Consider the following 26,113-nt stretch of genomic DNA (forward strand, 5'->3'; position numbering starts at 1 on the left):
TAAGCAGCTCTCTGCCTCTGCTGCTTTGTCTCTGTAAGAGCTGCAGACTTGTGTCCAGACAGCCAACACCTCCTGCTTCACAAATGGCTTTGCCCAGTGCTTTACACAAACTCCTTGTTTTGGCAGCATGTGATGGCATTGGGACGGGGAGTTTAGTGTCAGCTCAGACGGTGGACTCCAGCAACATTGACAAGTTCATCAACTGTACCAAGATCAATGGCAACCTCATCTTTCTTGTTACTGGGATTCATGGGTAAGTGACAGAATGTGAAGGTGTTATGTCATGGTGGCAGCTGAAATGCTGTGCCCACCTCTCCTCTTAACCACGGCTACAGGCATCCTTTATGAACAGCACATCCAGGACAAATGAGTTTTCAGCCTTCCATCAGGAAGGGAAGCATTATCTTGGTTCTTGCCATTCAGCCTCTACAGAAGAGAAAGGCTGTGAAGGATTGTTTGCTCTAGGAAGAGCCACAACAGCTGAGATCTCTGCTTACTTTAGGAGCCCCTCGGTCCTGCCTTATGACAGTGGCTGGTTAGAGACTAGAGAAGAGGAAGGGCAGTTACCTCCCATGAGCTTGCTTATGATTTCATTCGGTCAGCAGCCACATGCAGAGCGAGTGCCTCACTTAGCACACATTGCCATGGCCTGGGTGCCTGGCACTGCATGTTTGTGCAGAAAAGCTGCCCTCCTGGCAAGCAGCTTGGGAGTCTAGGTTCAAAGTTTCAGCTGCAGCAAGTGCAAAACCCACAGGCGTTGAACTCCAGCGGTTTGGTTTAAATGTGGCTTGCGTGGTTTAAACATGGCTGAATGGTTTAAATATTGAGCAAGCCTTAGTAATGTGGAGGTGCAGAAGCAGTATTTAAATGTCTCAGCAGTGTTTCCTCCTGAAGGAAGGTACACAGGAAGGTAGCTACTGCCTTGCTGATTGCAGCTGGGTGCGCTGTGTGTTTGCCATTGCAGCACGGGCGAGGGCACAGTGCAAATGCTGCAAAGGTGGGATGTGTGGGCAGGCTGCACAGATGGGCACAGTCCAGTGCCAGGAGTTTTAACAAGGCCAAGTGCCAGGTTCTGCACTTTGGCCACAACAACCCCATGCAGTGCTACAGTCTGGGGACAGAGTGGCTGAGAGCAGCCAGGCAGAGAAGGACCTGGGGATTGACAGGCAACTGAACTTGAGCCAGCAGTGTTCTCAGGTGGCCAAGAAGGCCAATGGCATCCTGGCCCGAATCAAGAACAGTGTGGCCAGCGGGACCAGGGCACTGGTCAGGCCATACCTTGAGTATTGTGTCCAGTTCTGGGCTTCTGAATTGAAGAGAGATGTTGAGGTACTGGAAGTGTCCAGAGCAGGGTAGCAAGGCTGGGGAGGGGCCTGGAGCACAGCCCTGTGAGGAGAGGCAGAGGGAGCTGGGGGTGTGCAGCCTGCAGCAGAGGAGGCTCAGGGCAGAGCTTGTTGCTGTCTGCAACTACCTGCAGGGAGGCTGTAGCCAGGTGGGGTTGGGCTCTGCTGCCAGGCACCCAGCAACAGGAGGGGACAGAGTCTGAAGATGTGCCAGGGCAGGTTCAGACTGGATGTTAGGAGGAAGTTCTTCATGGAATGAGAGATTGGTGTTGGAATGGGCTGCCCAAGGAGGTGGTGGAGTCCCCATCCCTGGAGATGTTTAAGTGGAGACTGGATGAGGCACTTAGTGCCATAGGTTAGTTAATTAGAATGGTGAAGTGATAGGTTGGACTCGATCCTAGAGGTCTTTTCCAACCTGGTTAATTCTGTGATTCAGTGTGCAAGGAAAAGGGACAGCCTGTGGTGCAAGTGCTGCAAGGGTGGGATGTGTGCAAGGAAAAGGGACAGCCTGTGGTGCAAGTGCTGCAAGGGTGGGATGTGTGCAAGGAAAAGGGACAGCCTGTGGTGCAAGTGCTGCAAGGGTGGGATGTGTGCAAGGAAAAGGGACAGCCTGTGGTGCAAGTGCTGCAAGGGTGGGATGTGTGCAAGGAAAAGGGACAGCCTGTGGTGCAAGTGCTGCAAGGGTGGGATGTGTGCAAGGAAAAGGGACAGACTGTGGTGCAAGTGCTGCAAGGGTGGGATGTGTGCAAGGAAAAGGGACAGCCTGTGGTGCAAGTGCTGCAAGGGTGGGATGTGTGCAAGGAAAAGAGACAGCCTGTGGTGCAAGTGCTGCAAGGGTGGGATGTGTGCAAGGAAAAGGGACAGACTGTGGTGCAAGTGCTGCAAGGGTGGGATGTGTGCAAGGAAAAGGGACAGACTGGGGACAGACTGTGGTGCAAGTGCTGCAAGGGTGGGATGTGTGCAAGGAAAAGGGACAGCCTGTGGTGCAAGTGCTGCAAGGGTGGGATGTGTGCAAGGAAAAGAGACAGACTGTGGTGCAAGTGCTGCAAGGGTGGGATGTGTGCAAGGAAAAGGGACAGGCAGGGTGGGCAGCTGTCGGGGTACGGAGGCTGGCGAGAGGCGAGATCGGGGCACTGACGACTCGAGACAGCAGCTGCTATGCATCTGTGCATCAGTACCATTTATTAAGGCAATACAGCGGTTTATATAGCCCCCAGAGGGGGTGTGCACAACCAGCCTGGGGCTAGCAGAAGTGGACAGTACAGATTGGCCCCAAGCTATGTGCAGGGCAGAGATAGGTTAGCTGTGGTAAACAACCTGTGAGTACCACCCAGGGGGGCTGGCCAAGGTCAGCCCCCTGGGGCTGTGTCTGCCCCAGGGGCCGGCTGTTTCCACCCCCTGACAGCTGTGCGTGGGTTGCTTATAGTTCTCAGCCTAGGCCCCTGGGAGCCTGTAAGACCCAAAGACACTTCCCATCACAGGGCCTGATGTTTACATTCCATACCTCGTTGCAGGAGAAAGCTTTCCACAGGCAGCTGAGGTGCAGTACAAGTGGCTGCCATCCTGCTTCCTATTCTTTCTGTCACTGAGAGAGCACACTTACAATTGTATCTTGTCCCTGATTCAATCCTTTGTGTTGTGATCATCTGTGGTGAGTTACAAGGATACTTTCAGGTGTTTCTGGGCCCATTAAGATGATCAAAATGGTCAAAATGCACAAGTAACTCTAAGCCCTTTCCCCCTTTTGTTGCAGTGAGCATGAAGGTATTCAGTGGTGTGTTAAGTACACAAGTGCTTATATCACTGTGTAACCTTCAACTTTTAATTGCACCTTGGGTTCCTCAGAGCGTTCAACATTGCTTGCAACTGGTTGTCAAGAGTTGGCATATGGTTCCCAAACCAAGTCCCTGTTTGCAGCTTTATGGCACAGCAGAAGTGTGATGAAGTAGCCCTCTGCAGATTGTCTGAGGTGGGATTCCAGCAGGAGCAGTGCCAGCAGGCTTTTCTTTCGCCGTTCCATGGATTCAGATGCGTTTAGATTGTCATAAAGAGGTTGACACTAGGCTGCCTGGCTCAAATTTCCTTCCTAGGAGAGGTGGAAAGAAACAACTTGTTTCCATGCTGTAGTGACTGTTGTAATGCTTCAGCTACAGCTTGACTCCAGCCGTGAGAAAGAGTTGTAAAGCCACTTCAGTGGGGTCCTACAGCTCAGTGATGCTCCAGAGGACAGCAGATGTGGGCTCTGACTGTGGAACTGGCCTGCTCTCTCCAGCGGGGAGCCCATTGTGAAAGGCTCAGGTAGCATAGGGAGGAAGAAGGTCTTTGGTTTAAGTGGTTTAAGGAAATGCTGCCTCAAACCTGTTGAAAGCCTGGAGAAGATCAGAGAGGGTCAGAGGCTGTCACTTTCTGCTCTGGCCACATGACTGCCCTGCAGCTTACAGGACAGGAGTGCAGCAGTCAGTGCCGGGCAGGCAGCTGAGGAGCTGAGCAGTTCCCTGGGGATTGTCCCAGTGAGTGACAGGAGTTGTAGTTTTGAGTATTAGAACTGCTCTTCTGGCAGAAGTTGTCTTAGCTGCAAAGTTATGAGCTGAGCCTCAGTTTAAAAAAATGATTCAAAGGGACCAAACCCAACCTTGCATAGAATCAGTGGCAGAGTGTCAGGGGCTGGAAGGGACCTCCAAAGCTCATCCAGTCCAACCCCTGCCAGAGCACAGTCACCCAGAGCAGCTCACACAGGAACACATCCAGGTGGGTTTAGAATATCTCCAGAGAGGGAGACTCCACAGCCTCCCTGGGCAGCCTGTTCCAAGGCTCTGTCACCCTCACAGGGAAAAAAATTCTTCCTCATGTTTAAATGAAACTTCCTCTGCCTCAGCTTCCACCACTGCCCCTTGTGCTGTCCCTGAGCATCACCCAGCAGAGCCTGGCTGCAGCCTCCTGCCACTCACCTTTATGTATTGCTAACCATTGATGAGGTCACCTCTCAGTCTCCTCTCCCAGCAGCACAGCCCCAGCTCCCTCAGGCTCTCCTCCTAACAGAGCTGGTCCATTCCCTTCAGCATTTTTGTGACTCTGTGCTGGACTCTCTCAAGCAGGTCTCTGTCCTTCTTGAACTGAGGGGCCCACTACTGGACACAGTACTCCAGATGTGGCCTCACCAGGGCAGAGCAGAGGGGCAGGAGAACCTCTCGTCCTGCTAACCACAACCCTTCTGATCCACCCCAGAATGGCATTGGCCCTCCTGGTGACAAGAGCACATTGGTGGCTCATGGTCAGCCTCCCATCAACTAGGACCCCATCAAACCATACAACAATCTCTAAGCCATGGTCTATAAGCAGAGGATTAAAGTATTTTGTCTTATCTCTAAAAGAATACCAGTACAGGACATGTGGCCTGGAAACCCTGCACCACTTTGTCTCATTCTTTGTGAAGAAAGCTCAGTTCAAGTGTTAAGTATGAGGACACTGAGTTCTAACCATAGAATCAGTCAGGGCTGGAAGGGACCACAAGGAGCAGCCAGTTCCAACCCCCTGCCATGCCCAGGGACACCCTACCCTAGAGCAGGCTGCACACAGCCTCAGCCAGCCTGGCCTCAAACACCTCCAGCCATGGGGCCTCAACCACCTCCCTGGGCAACCCATTCCAGCCTCTCACCACTCTCCTGCTCAACAACTTCCTCCTCACTTCCAGGCTGAATTTCCCCACCTCCAGCTTTGCTCCATTCCCTCCCAGTCCTGTTATTCCCTCAGAGCCTAAAAGGTTCCTCTCCAGCTCTTTTGTAGCCCCCTTCAGATGCTGGAAGGCCACAAGAAGGTCACCTGGGAGCCTCCTCTGCTCGAGCCTGCACAGCCCCAACTCTTTCAGTCTGTGCTCACAGCAGAGCTGCTGCAGCCTCCGAGCATCCTCCTGGCCCTGCTTTGGACACTCTCCAGCATCTCCACAGCCCTCTTGTCATGGGGGCTCCAGAACTGGCTGCAGTACTCCAGGTGGGGTCTGGGGAGAATCAGTTCTACAGTGATAAGTTGTTCCCACAGCATAAATTATAGTACTATGTATTAAAAGAAGATTTGAGAGGCTGGAGCACCTCTGCTGTGAGCACAGGCTGAGGGAGCTGGAGTTATTCAGCCTGGAAAAGAGAAGACTCCAGGGGGAACTTAAGTTGCCTGCCAGTGCCTGAAGGGATGCTACAGGAAGGCTGCAGAGGGACTCTTGTAAAGAGTGTCCACCCACAGGACAAGGAGCAATGGATTGAAATCAAAGGAGTAGAGGTTTGGATTGGATCTGAGGAAGAAATTCTTCACTAGGAGGGTGGCAAGGCTCTGGAATGGATTGTCCAGAGAGGCTGTGGATGCCCCTGCCTGGAGATGCTGAAGGGCAGGTTGGATGAGGCCTTGAGTAAGCTGAGCTAGCTGAGAGGTGTCCCTGCCATGGCAGGGGGTTGGGTTAGATGATCTCTGAGGTCTCTTCCAGCCTAAGCCTTTCTATGATTCTGTGATCCTTTTAAACTTATGCCCTGGTGAAGCACACAGGTAAAGTGCTCTTCTCTCTACTGTTTTCTTCTGGTTGAGCCAAAGAGCCTTCTGCTTGTGTGGCTGCCTGTGAAGGGCTGAGACACACCAAGGAGAGCTGTAGTTCTAAGCATGGACAGTCCCAACTAGAAGCAAATGCTACATCCTTCCCCTTGCCCTGGACTCCCAGCAGGAGCAACAAGCCCTCTGCTCCCCAGCTGTTTATGTTCCCTGCATCTTTGCCATGAGCTGAGACTCTCATTCTTGGAACTGTAAAATTCAGCTGCAAACTGTACTGAACCCCCCTGCTAATAAGAACTGCTGAGGTACTGAAAGCCCTGCTGATGAGAATGGTAGGAGTGGAGTGCATTGGTCTACAGCTGTGTATGTTTGTGAGACATGTCAGGCATTTGGCTGTTCAAGGGGTTTAAAGGCAGATTTATTACCTTTGACCTTAGAACTTGGAGCTGAAATCCAACAGCTTCACGTTCAGTACAGTTTTCCTTTTTTAATGGCCCTGCAAAGTGCTGTGTTTCTGTTAGACAGCCCAGACTCTGCATCTGGTTCTGAGAGCCTCAGGCTGTTAATGTTAAGTGTATATGATGTTTCTGGGGTCCACTGGGTCCACAGTAAGGTTCGGGAACTCATTTTGTTACTGCCAACCTGGAGTCATCTCCAGGAAGGTTAGAAGTGACCTCATCAATCTGCCTCCACGCAGACATGTGGAGGCCTGTCCCCAGACACAGCCTGGCTGATTACCTGCTCCTTCCAGCTCCACACATGATGTGTCTGGGAGAGCAGAATGAGGAGAGCTGGAAATGCATGCTCCACAGTTCCTGGGGACGTTTCCACCCTCTTCAGAAGCTGGAGAATCCTGAGTCCTTCAAAATCAGAGAGAGAGAAAAATGTTTATTAAATGATGGTGCACTTAAAATCAAGACCAGCTTCATCTTTGTACACTGTAGCATCTCTCACTGATCCTAGCTTGGAAAGCAGCTGTGCTTTCTGGTGTCCTAAAAAGGGAACCTCTTGGGTGCCATGTGCCAGGCCTGCTGGTGTGCTCCTGGCTTTGCTCTGCTTATGGCTCATTTTCTGTTTCAGCAGCAGTTCTGTCAGTGCTGGGAAGACAATATCACATCAGCACCTCTGGAGCTGGTGTTCCTGGAGAAGATGTACTGCAGGGAGTCCCAGGCAGAGCTGCAAGGGTGCTGAAGGGGCTGCAGCACTGCCTGAGGAGGAGAGGCTGGGGCTGCTTAGGCGGCAGAGAAGGCTGAGAGGGGATCTGAGCAATGTCTATCAAGAGCTGAGGGCTGGGGGGCAGGAAGGAAGGGACAGGGACAGCCTCTGCTCACTTGTGCCCTGCCACAGGACAAGGGCCAAGGGATGCAAACTGCAGCACAGCAAGTTCCAGCTCAACAGCAGCAACAGCTTTGCTGTGAGGGTGCCAGAGCCCTGGCACAGGCTGCCCAGAGAGGTTGTGGAGTGTCCTTCTGTGGAGCCTTTGCAGCCCTGTCTGGATGTGTTCCTGTGTGACCTGTGCTGGATTCTCTGGTGCTGCTGTGGCAGGGGGGCTGGGATGAAAGATCTCCAGAGGTCCCTTCCAGCCCCTGAAATCCTCTGACCCTGTGGTTTTCTGAAGTTGATCTTTCCATAGTGTTTAGAGTCCTTCATTTTCCACGAGCAGAAGCATTTACTAAAACCTGAAAGAGTCTAAGCAGCAGGAGTTTCTTTGAGTATGACTTAGAGGAAGGTAGACACAAAGCTGACAGTCTGAAGAAGTTTGAAACATCTGAAGAACTCTGGAGTACCTGCTGCCTAGAAGCAAATCTTGGCTTCCTGAATGCTGCTCTCTGTGTGGTGTGCTTTGATTTCAGCAGTGTGCCCAGGCACCAGGAGAGCCAATGGCATCCTGGCTGGGGTCAGAAATGCTGTGTCCAGCAGGAGCAGGGAGGGGATTGTCCCTTGGACTCTGCTCTGCTGAGGACACACCTCAGTACAAGAGAGACATGGAGGTGCTGGAGGCAGTGCAGAGGAGGGCAAGGAAGCTGTGAAGGGCCTGCAGAATAAATCTGATGAGGAGGCTGAGGGGAGACCTCCTGGCTCTGTACAGCTCCCTGAAAGCACCTTGTGGAGAGGTTGGTGCTGGTCTCTTCTCACAGGGCATTAGCCAGAGAACAAGAGGCAATGGCCTCAAGCTGCAGCAGGGACTGGATATGAGGAAGGATTTTTCCCAGCCAGAGTGGTGAGGCACTGGAATGTGCTGCCCAGGGAGGTGGTGGAGTGCCCAAGCCTGGCTGTGTTTCAAGGTGGTTTGGCTGTGGTGCTTGGGGATATGGCTTAGGGTGCACCTTGCAGAGCAGGGTTTTGGGTGGGAGTTGGTGATCCCAAGGGGCTATTCCCAGCTGACCACTGCTGTGATTCTGTGAGAACCAGGTCTGGGCTTGTTCAGAGTGTCACACTTGTCCCTTTGCTCTTTCAGAGACCCATATCACACAATTGCTGCAATCAATCCAGAGAAGTTAAACATCTTCCAAACCGTGCGGGAGATCACAGGTAACACACTTCTGCTTTCTACATTCTCAGCTCCTCACTCTGTCTTTGTGGCTGTCATTTGTTGGATCTTCTGAAGAATAGGAGGTGGTGGTTTTTAACATCACTGTGCTGTAGATACCATAAAGGTTTAATGCACATTAACTTCCATATCAGGCTGGGTGCTAGGTTGGACTGGATGGTCTTGGAGGTCTCTTCCAACCTGGTCGATTCTATGATGATGATGATGATTCTGTGATAGGCACAGAGGTGTTGTCCTTTGCTCATGAATACTCCAGGCCTGTCACATTTGGGGTACATGAGGATCAGAAGGCCAAGAGCTTGCTCTCCAGCAGGTGAGAGATCTTGGTCTTCACTTGACACAGTTTGAACTATGCCTTGGAAAAAGACAGAGAAGCCAGTCTGGATTCACAGCTGCTTGCCTTGGTTCAAGAGCAGATGCTGCTGCAAATCAGCTTCTGTGATTTAAAGAGAGGCAGATAATGTGTGGGCAGGTTGTCCCTCCTCTCCTCTGTGACTTTTCAGCGGGGCCACAGAGCTAGAACTCAGTGCTTGGTTCTGTTGTATCTTGCTGCTTTTGCTTCACCACTTAGGGACAGGGAGGAAGCGAACTGCACCTTTTTGTCTCTCAGTGACTGCTGGGCACATCTGGGTACAGCTATGGGGCTTTTGCATTTCCCTATCTCATGCACACAAGAAAAGTCTTTAGATAATGCAGAGTGATTCTGTAGCTGGGTGGAGCTGCACAAGCGTTTGGCAGTTGTGGTTAGTGGTGTCCCCCATGGCTCACCTCTCCAGAGCTGTGCATTTCAGCAAGCCACTGGGGTCAAAGCAATGAAAGCAAGCTCAGAATCTCTCCACAACAAACGTCAGCCATCCTCTGGTGCCTGGGTACCTGTTCTTTGCTCTTCTTAGGCACACTAGTTGCTCTCTGCAACTACCCAAAAGGAGGCTGTAGCCAGGCAGGGGTTGGTCTCTTCTGCCAGGGACCCAGGGACAGAACAAGGGGACACAGTCTCAAGCTGTGCCAGGGCAGGTTCAGGCTGGATGTTAGGAAGAAGTTCTTCACAGCAAGAGTGATTGGCATTGGAATGGGCTGCCCAAGGAGGTGGTGGAGTCCCCATCCCTGGAGGTGTTTAAGAGGAGGCTAAATGAGGCACTTAATGCCAGGGGTTAGTTAATTAGAAGGTGTTAGGTGATAGGTTGGACTTGATGATCTCAGAGGTCTTTTCCAAGCTGGTTAATCCTGTGATGCTGTGACAGCTGACAACTCAGTTCTGCTACTTAAGTGGAGTTACCTCAGTGCTTAGAGATGTGCTGCATTTCAGCCCAGCAGTGATCACAAGCAGAGGGACCTGCACTCTGCAGTGGTGTCTGTAGCACCAGATGGGTTTTGTGCAGAGAAGGCTTGCTGGTGATGAACGTCCTCACAGGACTCTGGTGATGCAGTGCAGGCTCTTTGGGCTAGGGAGATCTTGTCACCTTCCAGTGAGGCATGGCAGACAGGTCTCTGTTTCTGGTGTAAGTCTGGCACACTTAAAAATTACTGTTCTTAATTTAGGCAAATCTTCCTTCTTTCTGCTGCTGCTGTGGAAAAGGCTGGTAGGCCTTGCAGCATTCTAGCTTTGGTGTAGGTTCCCACTCACTGTGGCTGCTGAAAGTGGATGTGATGCTGCTGTACCAAGCCTTCCTTTACTGCCTTGGAGGAGCCAGTGGGGAGCAGCCTGATGAGTTCAGATCTGTTAGACTGCAGCATTCATTATCTCTTGCATTCAGTAAGTTTCAGTAAGTTTGCAGATGACACCAAGCTAGGAGCAGCTGTGGAGCTGTTGGAGGGTAGGAGAGCCCTGCAGAGGGACCTGGCCAGTCTGCATGAGTGGGCAGAGGCCAAGGGGATGAGATTTAAAAAGACCAAGTGCAGGGTTCTGCACTTTGGCCAAAACAACCCCAAGCAACACTATAGGCTAGGGACAGAGTGGCTGAGAGCAGCCAGGCAGAGCCCTCTGATAGTAGATAGTAGCTGAAGATGAGGCAGCAGTGTGCCCAGGTGGGCAGCAGAGCCAGTGGCATCCTGGGCTGGCTCAGGAGCAGTGTGGGCAGCAGGACAAGGGAGGTTCTTGTGCCCCTGTGCTCAGCACTGCTCAGGCCACCCCTAGAGTGCTGTGTCCAGTTCTGGGCTCCTCCATTCAGGAGAGATGCTGAGGTGCTGGAAGGTGTTGAGAGCAGGGCAGCAAGGCTGGGGAGGGGCCTGGAGCAGAGCCCTGTGAGGAGAGGCTGAGGGAGCTGGGGGTGTGCAGCCTGCAGCAGAGGAGGCTCAGGGCAGAGCTGATTGCTGCCTGCAGCTGCCTGCAGGGAGGCTGTAGCCAGGTGGGGTTGGGCTCTGCTGCCAGGCAGCCAGCAACAGAAGAAGGGGACAGAGCCTCAAGCTGTGCCAGGGCAGGTCTGGGCTGGATGTTAGGAGGAAGTTGTTGTCAGAGAGAGTGATTGGCATTGGAATGGGCTGCCCAGGGAGGTGGTGGAGTTGCCGTGCTTGGAGGTGTTGAAGCCAGGCCTGGCTGGGGCACTTAGTGCCATGGTCTGGTTGGTTGGGCAGGGCTGGGTGCTAGGTTGGATGGGATGAGCTTGGAGCTCTCTTCCAGCCTGCTTGGTTCTGTGATTCTGTGATTCTCTTCTGAAACCAGAAGTGCCTTTCAGGAGCAGACTGAGCCTGTCCTGACTGCTGTGTGTGATAAAGCAGTGCTTAGGGCTGAAGCCATTGACACTCCTCTGCTTGCCTGTTTTTCCCTCAGGGTATTTGAACATACAGTCGTGGCCTGAGAACATGACAGATTTCAGGGTGTTCTCCAACTTGGTTACTATCGGTGGCAGAGCTCTCTACAGGTGAGATACTTCCTCTGCTGATGAAATCCCGTTCAGTTATTACTCAGTGAGTCTGCTGCACGGAATGCAGCATCCCTTGGGAAGTGCATCAGAAATGGGTCTCTTTTCCTCTCTTCCCAAGGTGTTCACTGCAACGTCTTTGTTAATCAGTTGTTGCTAATGGGAGTTACCTTTTAAACGAGGTTTTAAAACCAGAACATGTTTCACTGCTGGAGCTGTTAACTCACTGTCCTGCAAGTTACCTTGTGAACATCAAACACGTCTGAAAAGGGTGGAACTTAGTTCATGGTTGTGTTTGGAAGAGCAGGCTCCTGTGCCCAAAGAGCAGTGGCCTTAAGAAGCGCTAGAAGGCAGAGGAACACCGCGGGGGCTGAGGTGCCTTGCAGGGGGGAGTCCATCAGCTCTGCAGTGCCAGTTTTGCCAGGGCTGGTTCTTTATGGAAACCCCTCTGGAGAAATCGTTTTGAAGAGAGTAAAGTATGGTGGCAGGAAAGGGAGGGACGCAGAAGAGGGCACATGAGTGGTGTAAATAGCAAGCTCTGGCTCTCCGCGGTGCACGTGTGGCTTTGTGCCGGCGTCCGAAGCGGTTAGGCGAGGGGAGTGTGAGTAGCAGCGAAGCCTCGAGGGTGAATTACAGCCCAGCAGTCTCTGCGGAAGCAGCAATTTGTATTTGGAGCAGCTGGGAAACAATTAGCATCATTAAAGTACAATAACTTAAAGGGTGCCCAGAAACTTGATGTTGTCTTCACTAATGTTCAGTCAAAGCCTGGGTGCTGTGATTTCCCGGTTAGGCAATCATTCACTGTTCCTGTGATGAGCAGAGGCAGTGAGCACAAATCCCAGCAGAAGAGAAACCAAATGTGGGAAGCCAGCTGGAAAAAGCTCCTTGAAAATAACAATTTCTTCCTCTCTTACTACAAGTGACATTAATCTGAGGCTGTTAATTTGAGGCCTGGCAGAGCATGTTAATGAATTTTGCCTGCCTTTGTCAGTTTCCCCTTAGCAAATAAACCCTCCCAGTGCCAGTTCTGCCCAGAACAAGGTGCAGCCCTTGGGTTTTACTCGCTTGCCTCCACATCTCAAAAAGATGTCCATGGATCAAATGGAATTAGTTGAGGAGCTCTGTGGGCCGCCTTGGGCCGGCGCTGCCAGCATCACCACTTGTGGTATCACATCCTTGCAGGGCTCACGCTTTTCTAGGCAGCAGGAGTGGGTGTTGGCTCCTGACACATCGGTGTCACCCCAGCATGAGTGTGTTCTGACCAACCCTCAGTTCTGCCAGGAGGATTCTCTTGACATTAGGCACTAATTCTAGTGGGCAATTCCCAGCGGCTCTACTGCATTCTGCCTCCTGGAGCTAATTCCTGGTTTCTCTGACTTTTGTTCTGGTTTGCTTTGATGGCAGTGGCCTTTCCTTACTCATCCTGAAGCAGCAAGGCATCACCTCTCTGCAGTTTCAGTCCCTGAAGCAAATCAGTGCTGGCAACATCTACATAACGGACAACAGCAATTTGTGCTACTACCACACTGTCAACTGGAGCAGCCTCTTCAGCACACCCACGCAGAAGACAGTGATCCACCGAAACAAGAGGGCAGAGAACTGCAGTAAGTACTGCTGCTGCTCTGGGCAGGGCTTCCTGCCTGCAGCTGGCTCTCTTGGGGGGCAAATGATACAGCTCCTGAGAGGACACAGTGCACTGCACGGGCCAGAAACTCAGCTGATGTTTCCTGTTAGCACCAGGGCCATCAGCGGAGCTGTGAGCAGTTGAGGCACCTGAGGGTTTGGACCAGTCTGCCTCAGAACAGTTTTGTAAGCCAATAGGCTGTTCAGGCTGTGAGTAAATGAAGGAGAGGAGAGAGCTGTGCTTCCTTACCATCATCTGAGCTCTCCAGATTGAAGAGCTGGTGTCACAAATGGGAGTCCTGCAGACTGTGGAGTGAGCACAGTGCTTGTGAAGAGCACTGGTTTTACAGACTGGAAGGCTACAGCCCTTCCCTTATGGACTAAGCTTGTCATCTTCTGTTTCCCCTACCTACTCTGCTTCACCAATCTGGACCTGGTTTAATCCAGAAAGGTCACTTTGGATGGCTGAGTTCCTCCTTTCTGTATCTGACCTATATGAACAAGAGGATTGCTTTTCATTGGTCCTGACTTTCTTTCAGGAAGCTGATGTGTCAGTACCTGGGCTGAGAGACAGCACTGAAAAGCAAAGGAGTGTAGAGAGTTTCAAGGCTCAGCTTGACAGGATGCTAGGCCACCTTCTTTGAACTATATTCTTACCCTCAAAGGTTGGACTAGATGATCTTGGAGGCCAGTGCTGGCACTGTCTTGTTCAGCATCTTCATAGCTGCCATGCACAGTGGCTCTGAGGCAGCCTCAGCACCAAGCTGTGTGGTGTGGCTGATAGCTGGATGGAAGGATCCATCCAGAGGGACCTGCACAGGCTGCAGAGCTGTGCCCAAGCCAACCTCAGGAGGTTCAACAGGAGCCAGCAGTGTGCACTTGCAGCCCAGAGAGCAACCAGAGCCTGGGCTGCATCCAGAGCAGTGTGGGCAGCAGGGTGAGGGAGGGGATTCTGCCCCTCTGCATCACTCTGCTGAGACCACACCTGGAGCACTGTGCCCAGCTCTGGAGCCCCTAGGACAGGAAAGGTCTGGAGGTGCTGGAAGGTGTCCAGAGAAGGGCCACAAGGATGATCAGAGGGCTGGAGCTGCTCTGTACAGTTCTGCACAGAATCACAGCAGTGATCAGCTGGGAATAGCCCCTTGGGATCACCAACTCCCACCCAAACCCCTGCTCTGCAAGGTGCACCCTAAGCCATATCCCCAAGCACCACATCAAAGCCCACAGCCAGGCTTGGGCACTCCACCACCTCCCTGGGCAGCACATTCCAGTGCCTCACCACTCTGGCTGGGAAAAAATCCTTCCTCATGTCCAGTGTAAACCTGCCCTGCTGCAGCTTGAGGCCACTGCCTCTTGTTCTGTGGCTAATGCCCTGTGAGAAGAGACCAGCACCAACCTCTCCACAAGGTGCTTTCAGGGAGCTGTACAGAGCCAGGAGGTCTCCCCTCAGCCTCCTCTTCCTCACACTAACCATCCTCAGCTCCTTCAGTCTCTCCTCATCAGATTTATTCTGCAGGCCCTTCACAGCTTCCTTGCCCTCCTCTGCACTGCCTCCAGCACCTCCATGTCTCTCTTGTACTGAGGTGCCCAAAGGTGGACACGGCCCCTGAGGTGTGTCCTCAGCAGAGCAGAGTCCAAGGGGACAATCCCCTCCCTGCTCCTGCTGGGCACAGCATTTCTGACCCCAGCCAGGATGCCATTGGCTCTCCTGGCCCCTGGGCACACTGCTGGCTCACATTCAGCTGCTTGTCCATTACAACCCCCAGGTCCTTTTCTGCAGGCAGCTTTCCAGCCACACTGCCCCAAGCCTGCACTGCTGCCTGGCACTTGGCCTTGTTGAAGCTCACCCTGTTAACATTGGCCATGGATCCAATCTATCCAACCTATCCAAGCCCCTCTGCAGAGCTTCCCTACCCTCCTGAAGAAGTGCAGGGGTGTTCTGTGTGTTGAACAGCTTCATGCCCTGGTGTCCTTTACTACTATGACCCAACAAAGAGGTGGCAAAGGCACGAGTGAATGGACCCAGCCAGCTGTCTGTGAGAGCAGCAGAGGTCTTTGTCATCCAGAGATGATCAAGCATCTGATGGCAATGTCTTGTGGGAACGAAGCACTGATTAAGTGTTCAGGAGTAGCCCTGAATGCTGAAATAAGTTAAGCAGTTGCAGGACAAAGAAAGCTGCACAGTCTCCATTTTCAAGACCCCAACTTTCTTCTCTTCTGGATTAGTCCCAGCTGGCCAACGTCCACAGGCTCATTTTAGAGGTTCTGTTTGATTCTTGGTTTGAATCTTTTTTCCTTCTCAAGCCTTTTGCCTTGCTCTGAGTTCTTCTGGGGGTGCATTGGACAATACTAACTTTGCAAGGCAAAACCACACATTTCCTGTCCCCACCAGCTCCTTTGAAGGTTGGAGGGGTGCTCCTGATTCCCTAGGGTCAAGTAGTACTTCAGTCTTGCTGCCAATGCCTTTGTAGGGCTAGCACTTTGAGTCTGGTTTCCCTGCCTGCACCCCAAAAGGCAGCTCTCTGTCCTGTGGGAAACAGAGGGGTTGCCAAGGGAGAGTCACACCTGCCCACTGGTGGTGCTCTGCTTGCCCCTGCGGTGGGGCTGCAGTGGGACAGGCTCGGGTGGTGAGGAGGAGCTTGTTGCATGCTGGCATCTAGCAGCAGTGTACCTGGTGTGGCTGTGTGCTGGCATCTAGCAGCAGTGTACCTGGTGTGGCTGTGTGCTGGCATCTAGCAGCAGTGTACCTGGTGTGGTTGTGTGCTGGCATCTAGCAGCAGTGTACCTGGTGTGGCTGTGTGCTGGCATCTAGCAGCAGGTGTGTCTGGTGTGGCTGTGTGCTGGCATCTAGCAGCAGTGTACCTGGTGTGGCTGTGTGCTGGCATCTAGCAGCAGTGTACCTGGTGTGGTTGTGTGCTGGCATCTAGCAGCAGGTGTGTCTGGTGTGGCTGTGTGCTGGCATCTAGCAGCAGTGTACCTGGTGTGGCTGTGTGCTGGCATCTAGCAGCAGGTGTGTCTGGTGTGGTTGTGTGCTGGCATCTAGCAGCAGTGTACCTGGTGTGGCTGTGTGCTGGCATCTAGCAGCAGTGTATCTGGTGTGGCTGTGTGCTGGCATCTAGCAGCAGTGTACCTGGTGTGGTTGTGTGCTGGCATCTGGCAGCAGTGTACCTGGTGTGGCTGTGTGCTGGCATCTGGCAGCAGTGTACCTGGTGTGGCTGTGTGCTGGCATCTAGCAGCAGGTGTGTCTGGTGTGGCTGTGTGCTGGCATCTGGCAGCAATGTACCTGGTGTGGCTGTGTGCTGGCATCTGGCAGCAGTGTACCTGGTGTGGCTGTGTGCTGGCATCTAGCAGCAGGTGTGTCTGGTGTGGCTGTGTGCTGGCATCTGGCAGCAATGTACCTGGTGTGGCTGTGTGCTGGCATCTGGCAGCAGTGTACCTGGTGTGGCTGTGTGCTGGCATCTAGCAGCAGTGTACCTGGTGTGGCTGTGTGCTGGCATCTAGCAGCAGTGTACCTGGTGTGGCTGTGTGCTGGCATCTAGCAGCAGTGTATCTGGTGTGGCTGTGTGCTGGCATCTAGCAGCAGTGTACCTGGTGTGGTTGTGTGCTGGCATCTAGCAGCAGTGTACCTGGTGTGGCTGTGTGCTGGCATCTAGCAGCAGTGTATCTGGTGTGGCTGTGTGCTGGCATCTAGCAGCAGGTGTGTCTGGTGTGGCTGTGTGCTGGCATCTAGCAGCAGTGTACCTGGTGTGGCTGTGTGCTGGCATCTAGCAGCAGTGTACCTGCTGTGGCTGTGTGCTGGCATCTAGCAGCAGTGTACCTGGTGTGGCTGTGTGCTGGCATCTAGCAGCAGTGTACCTGGTGTGGCTGTGTGCTGGCATCTAGCAGCAGTGTACCTGGTGTGGCTGTGTGCTGGCATCTGGCAGCAGTGTACCTGGTGTGGCTGTGTGCTGGCATCTGGCAGCAGTGTACCTGGTGTGGCTGTGTGCTGGCATCTAGCAGCAGGTGTGTCTGGTGTGGCTGTGTGCTGGCATCTGGCAGCAATGTACCTGGTGTGGCTGTGTGCTGGCATCTGGCAGCAGTGTACCTGGTGTGGCTGTGTGCTGGCATCTGGCAGCAATGTACCTGGTGTGGCTGTGTGCTGGCATCTAGCAGCAGTGTACCTGGTGTGGCTGTGTGCTGGCATCTAGCAGCAGTGTACCTGGTGTGGCTGTGTGCTGGCATCTAGCAGCAGTGTATCTGGTGTGGCTGTGTGCTGGCATCTAGCAGCAGTGTACCTGGTGTGGCTGTGTGCTGGCATCTAGCAGCAGTGTACCTGGTGTGGCTGTGTGCTGGCATCTAGCAGCAGGTGTGTCTGGTGTGGCTGTGTGCTGGCATCTGGCAGCAATGTACCTGGTGTGGCTGTGTGCTGGCATCTGGCAGCAATGTACCTGGTGTGGCTGTGTGCTGGCATCTAGCAGCAGTGTACCTGGTGTGGCTGTGTGCTGGCATCTAGCAGCAGTGTACCTGGTGTGGCTGTGTGCTGGCATCTAGCAGCAGTGTACCTGGTGTGGCTGTGTGCTGGCATCTAGCAGCAGTGTACCTGGTGTGGCTGTGTGCTGGCATCTAGCAGCAGTGTGTCTGGTGTGGCTGTGTGCTGGCATCTAGCAGCAATGTATCTGGTGTGGCTGTGTGCTGGCATCTAGCAGCAGTGTGTCTGTTATTTTCTGGGAAGAAAACTACTCCTAAAGTTATTATGTGAAGTTTAACCCCAGGGGAATCTTGATGAAGAAAACAAATCTCATTCATTGCATTTTAAGAAGCCCCAGTGTGAGCTGCTGTGCCAAGGGACTGAGTCTAACAATGGCCTCTGAATTGTGTTCATGAAATGGACAAGTGGTGTCCCTCAGGGGTCTGGACTGGCACCTCTGCTGTTTAATGCTTTCATCAGAGCTGTAGGCAGCAGGATTGAGGCACCATCAGCAGTGTGCAGATGACACCAAGCTGAGTGGTGCTTTTGATACACCAGAAGGGCAGGAGGGTATCCAGAGGGACCTGGACAGCCTCATGATGCAGAACTTGTTCCTCACATCCAGTCTCAATCTGCTCTGCTCTAGTCTGAAGCCATTGCCCTCATCCTGTCCCTGCAGGCCTGTGCAAACAGTCTCTCTGCAGCCTCCTTGTAGCCTCTTCAGGTACTGGAAGGTCACTATTAAGTCTCCCTGCAGCCTTCTCTTCTCCAGGCTGCACACCCCCAGCTCCCTCAGCCTGTCCTTGTAGCAGAGCTGCTTCAACCCCCTCATCACTTTCGTGGCCTCCTCTGGACCTGCTCCATCAGGTCCATGTCCTTCCTGTGCTGAGGGCTCCAGAGCTGGATGCAGCACTGCAGGATGCAGCAGAGCAGAGCAGAGGGGCAGGATCCTCTCTCTCCATCTCTGGGCACACTGCTTTGGATGCAGCCCAGGCTGCCACTGGCCTTCTGTGCTGCAGTCTCACTCTGTCTGCTCCTGTCCAGCTTCTCCCCCCCACCAGCACCCCCAAGTCCTTTTCCTCAGGGTTGCTTTCTATCACCTCCTCCCCCAGCCTGTATTTGATAGTGAGGATTGTTCTGGCCCAGGTGCAGGACCCTGCACTTGCTCTTGCTGAACCTCATGAGGTTCACTTAAGTCCACCTGTCCAGGTCCCTCTGGATGCCATCCTGCCCCTCTGGTATATTGGCAGCACCACTCAGCTTGGTGTCACCTGCACACTGCTGATGGTGCCTGGAGCCTGCTCTCTACAGCACTGATAAACATATTAAACAGTGCAGGTCCCAGTCCAGACCCCTGAGGGACAGCACTTGGCACTGCTCTCATCCTGTTGTTTCTGCTGCTTCTTGATAACATGAAAATAGTCACCAGACAGTGGCCCACTTCGGAGCTGGCTCTTCCATGTGCTGGGCAGCCTTCACAGTTTGCAGACTGCTGCAAATTCAGTGCATGGTTGAAAGGTATTTGTGCAGTGTTTGAATGTTCTGAACTCCCACAAACCCCACAGTGCTCTTTTGTTGCTTTGTCTTCTCTTTCTGGTGGTGCCTGGTGTAGGGGCAGAGAGAAGTGGTGTTGTGGTTTAACTCTGGATGGTGACTGAGCACCACACAGCCACTTGCTCTCTCCTCCTCTCTCCCAGTGGGATGGGGAGAAGAAGCAAAGCTCCTGGGTTGACATAAGAACAGCTCATAACTAAAATAAAAGGTCATAATAAGAATAATTGTAATGAAAACACACCATAAAACCAGAGGTGAGTCCCTGGGGCAAACAGCTGATGTACCAAGCCATTTCCCTCCACTCTCTGGCTGATGCCCAAGCAGCAGTTCCCTCCTTCCATCCAGCTGACCCAGTTTATGTTCTGGGCATCATGTTCTGTAGCATAGAATATCTGCATGGATGTGCAGATGGATGAGGGGGCTGGCAGATGAGCTGGCCAAGCTGCTCCCCATCATTTATCAGCAGTCCTGGCTCATTGGAGAGGTCCCTGAAGACTGGAGGCTGCTAATGTGGTGCCCATCCACAAGAAGGGCCCAAAGGAGGTACTGGGAGGTTCCAGACCTGTCAGCCTGACCTTGGTGCCATGCAAGATAATGGAACAGATCATCCTGAGTGTAGTCACAGGGCATTTATAGGATGGGCAGGGGATCAGGCCCAGCCAGCATGGATTTAGGAGGGTCAGATCCTGCCTGAACAGCCTGATCTCTTTTTATGATCAGGTGAGTGCCTGGTGGGTGTGGGGCAGGCTGTGGATGTAGTCTGCCTGGACTGCAGCAAGGCCTTTGACACTGTCTGCCATAGCAGACTCCTGGCCAAGCTGGCAGCCCATGCCTTGGACAGGGGCACTCTGTGCTGGGCTGGGAACTGGCTGCATGGCCAGGCCCAGAGAATGGTGGTGAATGGAGCCACATCCAGCTGGCAGCTGGCACTAGAGGTGTGCCCCAGGGATCAGTGCTGGGCACAGTCCTCTTCAGTATCTTCATTGATGATCTGGATGAAGGGATTGAGTCCAGCATCAGTGAGTTTGCAGATGACACGAAGTTGGGAGCAAGTATGGATCTGTTAGAGGGCAGGAGGGCTCTGTGGAGGGACCTGGACAGGCTGCACAGATGGGCACAGTCCAACACCATGAGTTTTTACAAGGCCAAGTGCAGGGTTCTGCACTTTGGCCACAACAGCCCCAAGCAGCACTACAGCCTGGGGCCAGAGTGGCTGAGAGCAGGCAGGCAGAGAGGGAGCTGGGGGTGCTGGCAGAGAGGAGCTGAAGCTGAGGCAGCAGTGCCCAGGTGGGCAGCAGAGCCAATGGCATCCTGGGCTGGCTGAGGAGCAGTGTGGGCAGCAGGACAAGGGAGGTTCTTGTGCCCCTGTGCTCAGCACTGCTCAGGCCACCCCTGGAGTGCTGTGTCCAGTTCTGGGCTCCTGAATTGAAGAGAGCTGTTGAGGTGCTGGAAGGTGTTGAGAGAAGGGCAGCAAGGCTGGGGAGGGGCCTGGAGCAGAGCCCTGTGAGGAGAGGCTGAGGGAGCTGGGGGTGTGCAGCCTGCAGCAGAGGAGGCTCAGGGCAGAGCTCATTGCTGCCTACAGCTGCCTGCAGGGAGGCTGTAGCCAGGTGGGGTTGGGCTCTGCTGCCAGGCAGCCAGCAACAGAAGAAGGGGACAGAGCCTCAAGCTGTGCCAGGGCAGGTCTAGGCTGAATATTAGGAGGAGGTTCCTGGCAGAGAGAGTGATTGGCACTGGAATGGGGTGCCCAGGGAGGTGATGGAGTCGCCATCCCTGGAGGTGTTTAAGAGGAGGCTGCATGAGGCACTTGGTGCCAGGGGTTAGTTAATTAGAAGGGTTAGGTCATAGGTTGGACTCAATGATCTCAGAGGCCTTTTCCAACCTGATTAACTCTGTGATTCTGTTCAGCCAGCTCAGGTCAGCTCTCCTGGCCATGCTCCCTCCCAGCTTCCTGTGCTCCTGCTTGCTGGCAGAGCATGGGAAACTGGGAAATCCCTCCCTTAGCATAAGTGCTGCTTAGCTGCAGCTAGAGCATGAGCGTGGGAGCAGCGTTGGTCCCACAATGAATCCAAGCCACGACACTGTACCAGCTGCTAGGAAGGAAATTAGCTCTTGCCCAGCTGAAACAAGGACAGATGTGTACCTGGAAAGAAGTGGACCTCTCTTCTCCACATACCCTAAGCACATTCAGGGGCAGAAGTGTAGGTGCCCCAGCTTGTGTACACAGGGAGCAGAGAAGGAAGTGGCATTTTTGAGGCTGAGCAGCATGGAAAGGGCAGCAGCTTGTGATCGTCAGCAAGAACTGCATTGACCCTGAAAGATGCTTTGGCTTGGGGACAGGAGAAGACCTGAAGGCAAGAGATAAGTTGAGGCTTCAGCAGCTGATGGTGCTTTAGCACAGCCTGATAGTGCCTGCCAAGGTTTAAGAGTTCAAATGGCAAATGACAAATGGTCATCTTCGAGCTGATAAGCCAGATGGAAGGATTCTGGGGGGACCTTATTGCTGCCTTCCAGTACCTGAAGGGATGCTACAGGAAGGCTGCAGAGGGACTCTTTACAACAGTGTCCACCCTCAGGACCAAGGGAAATGGATTGAAATTGAAGGAGAAGAGGTTTGGATTGGATCTGAGGAAGAAATTCTTCACTAGGAGAGTGACAAGGCTCTGGAATGGATTGTCCAGAGAGGCTGTGGGTGCCCCTGCCTGGAGATGCTGAAGGGCAGGTTGGATGAGGCCTTGAGTAAGCTGAGCTAGCTGAGAGGTGTCCCTGCCATGGCAGGGGGTTGGGTTAGATGATCTCTGAGGTCTCTTCCAGCCTAAGCCCTTCTGTGACTTCTATGAAATTAGTTAGGGAGCATTTAGCTAGAATGCAGTGCCCAAAGCTCTCATTTAATGTAGACCTCTGGTTGTCTGCTGCTGCACACTGTGCTGTTAAAGGCTGTGCATGAGAGTGGTAATGCAGGCTGGATGACTCTGAGGTTATTTGCTGGAGAATGTGCCTGGGCAGGTAGATTTTGCCACTGCTCCGAGCTGAAGCGAAGGCTCTGCCTCCTTTCCCAGCAGGGCTTCTCCTGCCCAGCAGTCAGAGGTGCCCCACGTTGAAAGGAGAGCAGAGGAAATGCCCTTCTGTACCAAGGCAGTGAAGTGATTCCTCTGGGCTTTAGTGCCACCTGCAGCGTGCAGCGAGGCCTTCCTGGGCCAGGCTGCCACGGACACGATGGCTCTGGGTTCTCTCGACTTCAGCACCGATTAACAAGTGGAGTAGATGATGACAGCCATTAGCAGCTCTGATGCAAAGCTAACTGAACGTCCTGGAGCTTTGGACCAGGCCCACAAATGTACAGCAAATGAAGCATCATGGTTCTGGGCTTGACAGCAGCCAATTTTCTTGCCCTCTCTCTAGGCTGGGGACAAACACTGAAGCTTTCTGCTTCTAACCTGCGTGACCCCATTAGTGAAGAAGGAGCTCTTGTTCTGGAAGTCACAAGAGAAACGAGCTGCTGGCAGGAGCATCACTGTTCTCCCTTCCACACAGGGCTGTGCTGGTGCTTCAGGGCGTGCTCGGCACATGGAGTCACCAGGCAGTGGCTGCTCAGGGGAAACATTTCCTTAGCCACCCACAGGGTTAGAGAAGGGAAAGTCAGACAAGGGAACAGGTTTTTGTAAGTGGGCAAAAAAACACAGGGCTGGAAGTGATCTAAGCAGAGAGGGACTTGGGGGTCTGGATCGACAACAGCTGAACAGGAGCCAGCAGTGTGCCCAGGTGGGCAAGAAGGCCAATGGCATCCTGGCCTGGATCAGGAACAGTGTGGCCAGCAGGACCAGAAAAGTCCTGCCCTGTACTCAGCAGGTCAGGCCACACCTGGAGTGCTGTGTCCAGTTCTGGGCTCCTGAATTGAAGAGAGATGCTGAGGTGCTGGAAGGTGTTTGGAGAAGGGCAGCAAGGCTGGGGAGGGGCCTGGAGCAGAGCCCTGTGAGGAGAGGCTGAGGGAGCTGGGGGGGTGCAGCCTGCAGCAGAGGAGGCTCAGGGCAGAGCTCATTGCTGCCTGCAGCTGCCTGCAGGGAGGCTGTAGCCGGGTGGGGTTGGTCAGTGGGTGAAATGGTGATGCTCTCACAGCTCTGTGTGGGGTTGGTCAGTGGGTGAAATGGTGATGCTCTCACAGCTCTGTGATTCTAGTCTCTAGTTTTTCTCACCCTTACAGCTCTCTCTCGAGTCTCCTCCTCTCCTTTCCATTGCCTTTGTGGAAGGACAGGCTGGTCTGTGTGGCATGGGAGCTGTGAGTGCACAGTGTTGCTGTAGCCAGCTGAGTGGCCCTGTCCTCTGTCTCTCTGCAGCTGCTGATGGAATGGTGTGCAACGAGTTATGCTCCAGCGATGGCTGCTGGGGGCCAGGACCTGACCAGTGTCTCTCCTGCAAGCGCTTCATCAGGGGAAGGACCTGCATAGGCTCTTGCAACCTCTATGATGGGTAAGATGTTTCCCTTGCGCTTTGCCCCGGAGATGCTGCTTGTGCTGTTCAGGACTGCAATGGGCATCTTATGTGGGGGTTATGTGAACCAACCTCTGGCCCCACTGCCAGTAGCACTGATGGTGAGACATTTACCTGTTGCCTGCAGTGTGGTATGATCCATCTGCAAGGCCTACATGTGTCCAGGCTGAACCACTTACACAGACTTTGTCTGGGGTTAGTTGGTGACCTGTTCAGATGTTAATTCACCTCAGCCCAGTAGGGAGTGGTAGGAATTGTGTTGAGAGTGAGCTGGAGGGTGCTGGTGAAGGGCAGCTGGCAGCCACAGTGGCACAAGTGCTGTTTGCAGGGAGAGATCCCAGATACTACATTTTTAGCACATTGAAAGTGGTTAATGGTTTCTGAGAAGTGGAAAGCCCAGCACTAGTGGTTAGTTCTTGTGTGCACAGGGAATGAAGCAGCAAAATCTGTTTGGACATGTTATAGATTCAAGCCTCAGTCTTAACTGTTGTGGAGGAGAAGGTTAGAAGCCTTTTGGAGGACAGGCTTCTGGAAGAGCGTTGCTGAGACTTGACTGAAGCAGAGCAGCACTGTGAGCAGTGCTCTTCAGCCTCTCCTGCCTGACAGGGGTGGCTCACATGTGGGAAGTGGCTTCCTGACTCTGAGCCACGCGTGACCATGGCATGGATGAGAATCAAGACATCTCTTGCCCTGCTGCCCACACTCCTCCTGATGCATCCCAGCACACAGCTGCCTGCTGGGCTGCCTGAGGGCACTGCTGGCTCCTGGGGAGCTGCTCAGCAATCAGCACCCCCAGGTCCTTCCCTTTAGGGCCACTCTCAACTCACTCTGTACCCAGTTTATATTTGTGTCTGGGATTAGCCTGACCCAGGTGTAGGACCTTGCTTAACGTTGTCAGCATCAGTGACCTCAGCTGGCACAGACTGCTGAGCTGGTGAGGCTGCCCTGACTGCCAGCATGTGGAGGAGCAGCCATCTGGGTTCAGTTCTAGTCTGTCTTCTGCTTTCTCCTAACCTGCCTGCAAAATGTTTCCCTAGGGAGTTCCGGGAGTTTGCCAACGGCTCTGTGTGTGTGGAGTGCGATCCCCAGTGTGAGAAGATGGAGGAGAGCATCCTCACCTGCTACGGGCCGGTACGAGCGGGCTGGGCTGGGCCGGGCCGAGGGCTGGCTTCCTCCAGCCTGTCCTGCTTGCAGGCAGGGAAGGGGTAGTGGCAGTCAGTGTGAACCAGAGCAGAGGAGGCGAGCACTGCGTGCAGGGGCAGCAGGCTGCTGGTGCCCAGAGCCTGCTGGCAGGAAGCTGCCTTGCCTCAGCCTGCTTAAAGAAGCGCTGTGGAGGTTGTTCTTTCTGTTCCTGAGTTGTCTTACTGCCTCAGTAACACAGATGCAGTTGTGCCTTGAGTGCCTCGAGTGGAGCCACATCCAGCTGGCAGCTGGCACTAGAGGTGTGCCCCAGGGATCAGTGCTGGGCACAGTCCTCTTCAGTATCTTCATTGATGATCTGGATGAGGGGATTGAGTCCTGCATCAGTGAATTTGCAGGCAACACCAAGTTGGGAGCAAGTATGGATCATTCAGAGGGCAAGAGGGTCTACAGAGGGACCAGGGCAGGCTGCACAGATGGGCACAGTCCAACACCATGAGTTCTAACAAGACCAAGTGCCAGATTCTGCACTTTGGCCACAACAACCCCAAGCAGCACTACAGCCTGGGGCCAGAGTGGCTGAGAGCAGCCAGGCAGAGAGGGAGCTGGGGGTGCTGGCAGAGAGGAGCTGAAGCTAAGGCAGCAGTGTGCCCAGGTGGGCAGCAGAGCCAATGGCATCCTGGGCTGGCTCAGGAGCAGTGAGGGCAGCAGGACAAGGGAGGTTCTTGTGCCCCTGTGCTCAGCACTGCTCAGGCCACACCTGGAGTGCTGTGTCCAGTTCTGGGCTCCTCCATTCAGGAGAGCTGTTGAGGTGCTGGAAGGTGTTGAGAGAAGGGCAGCAAGGCTGGGGAGGGGCCTGGAGCAGAGCCCTGTGAGGAGAGGCTGAGGGAGCTGGGGGTGTGCAGCCTGCAGCAGAGGAGGCTCAGGGCAGAGCTGATTGCTGCCTGCAGCTGCCTGCAGGGAGGCTGTAGCCAGGTGGGGTTGGGCTCTGCTGCCAGGCAGCCAGCAACAGAAGAAGGGGACAGAGCCTCAAGCTGTGCCAGGGCAGGTCTAGGCTGGCTGTGAGGAGGAAGTTGTTGTCAGAGAGAGTGATTGGCATTGGAATGGGGTGCCCAGGGAGGTGGTGGAGTGGCTGTGCCTGGAGGTGTTTAAAAGGAAGCTGGATGAGGCACTTGGTGCCAGGGGTTAGTTAATTAGAAGGGTTAGGTGATAGGCTGGAGTCGATGATCTCAGAGGCCTTTTCCAACCTGGTTAATTCTGTGATTCTTTGTGCTCTGTTCTGCTTTGTTCTCTTACAGCTTCAGTTCCCTTTTTTGGTGGGAGTCTATCTTAATCCCTGAGTTAGCTTGAACAATATGTTCAGTGTTGTCTGATTTTTTTTTTCATTACCTCAGATTAGCCTTTTAGCTGCTTGGAGAGAGAACTCTTTTCATGCATCCTAAATGAGTGTCAGCCATGGCTGTCACCTTTGCAATGGCCAGGGAGTCTTTGAAAGGCTATTGCTCAGCCCTCAGATAGAAGATGTCTTTCTTTTAGTCCCTCTGTATTACCAGGATTAAAAGCAACAAATATCTTCTGCAAC

The 26,113-nt window shown here is 53.4% G+C and overlaps 1 protein-coding gene across 6 annotated transcripts in view; it reads left to right on the plus strand.

Moving 5' to 3' along the window:
- The window catches only part of ERBB4 (erb-b2 receptor tyrosine kinase 4), a 915,544-nt gene that overhangs the window by 658,694 nt on the left and 230,737 nt on the right, over positions 1 to 26,113 (plus strand). For all 6 annotated transcript variants that reach the window (XM_064163916.1, XM_064163918.1, XM_064163919.1 and 3 more), the window contains exons 9-14: positions 127 to 253; positions 8,332 to 8,405; positions 11,192 to 11,282; positions 12,687 to 12,886; positions 23,238 to 23,370; positions 24,429 to 24,522. In XM_064163916.1, coding sequence (XP_064019986.1) covers positions 127 to 253; positions 8,332 to 8,405; positions 11,192 to 11,282; positions 12,687 to 12,886; positions 23,238 to 23,370; positions 24,429 to 24,522 — 719 coding nt within the window. The remainder of the gene's footprint in view (positions 1 to 126; positions 254 to 8,331; positions 8,406 to 11,191; positions 11,283 to 12,686; positions 12,887 to 23,237; positions 23,371 to 24,428; positions 24,523 to 26,113) is intronic.

Source organism: Pogoniulus pusillus, chromosome 24, assembly GCF_015220805.1.
Source record: "Pogoniulus pusillus isolate bPogPus1 chromosome 24, bPogPus1.pri, whole genome shotgun sequence".
NCBI lineage: Eukaryota > Metazoa > Chordata > Aves > Piciformes > Lybiidae > Pogoniulus > Pogoniulus pusillus.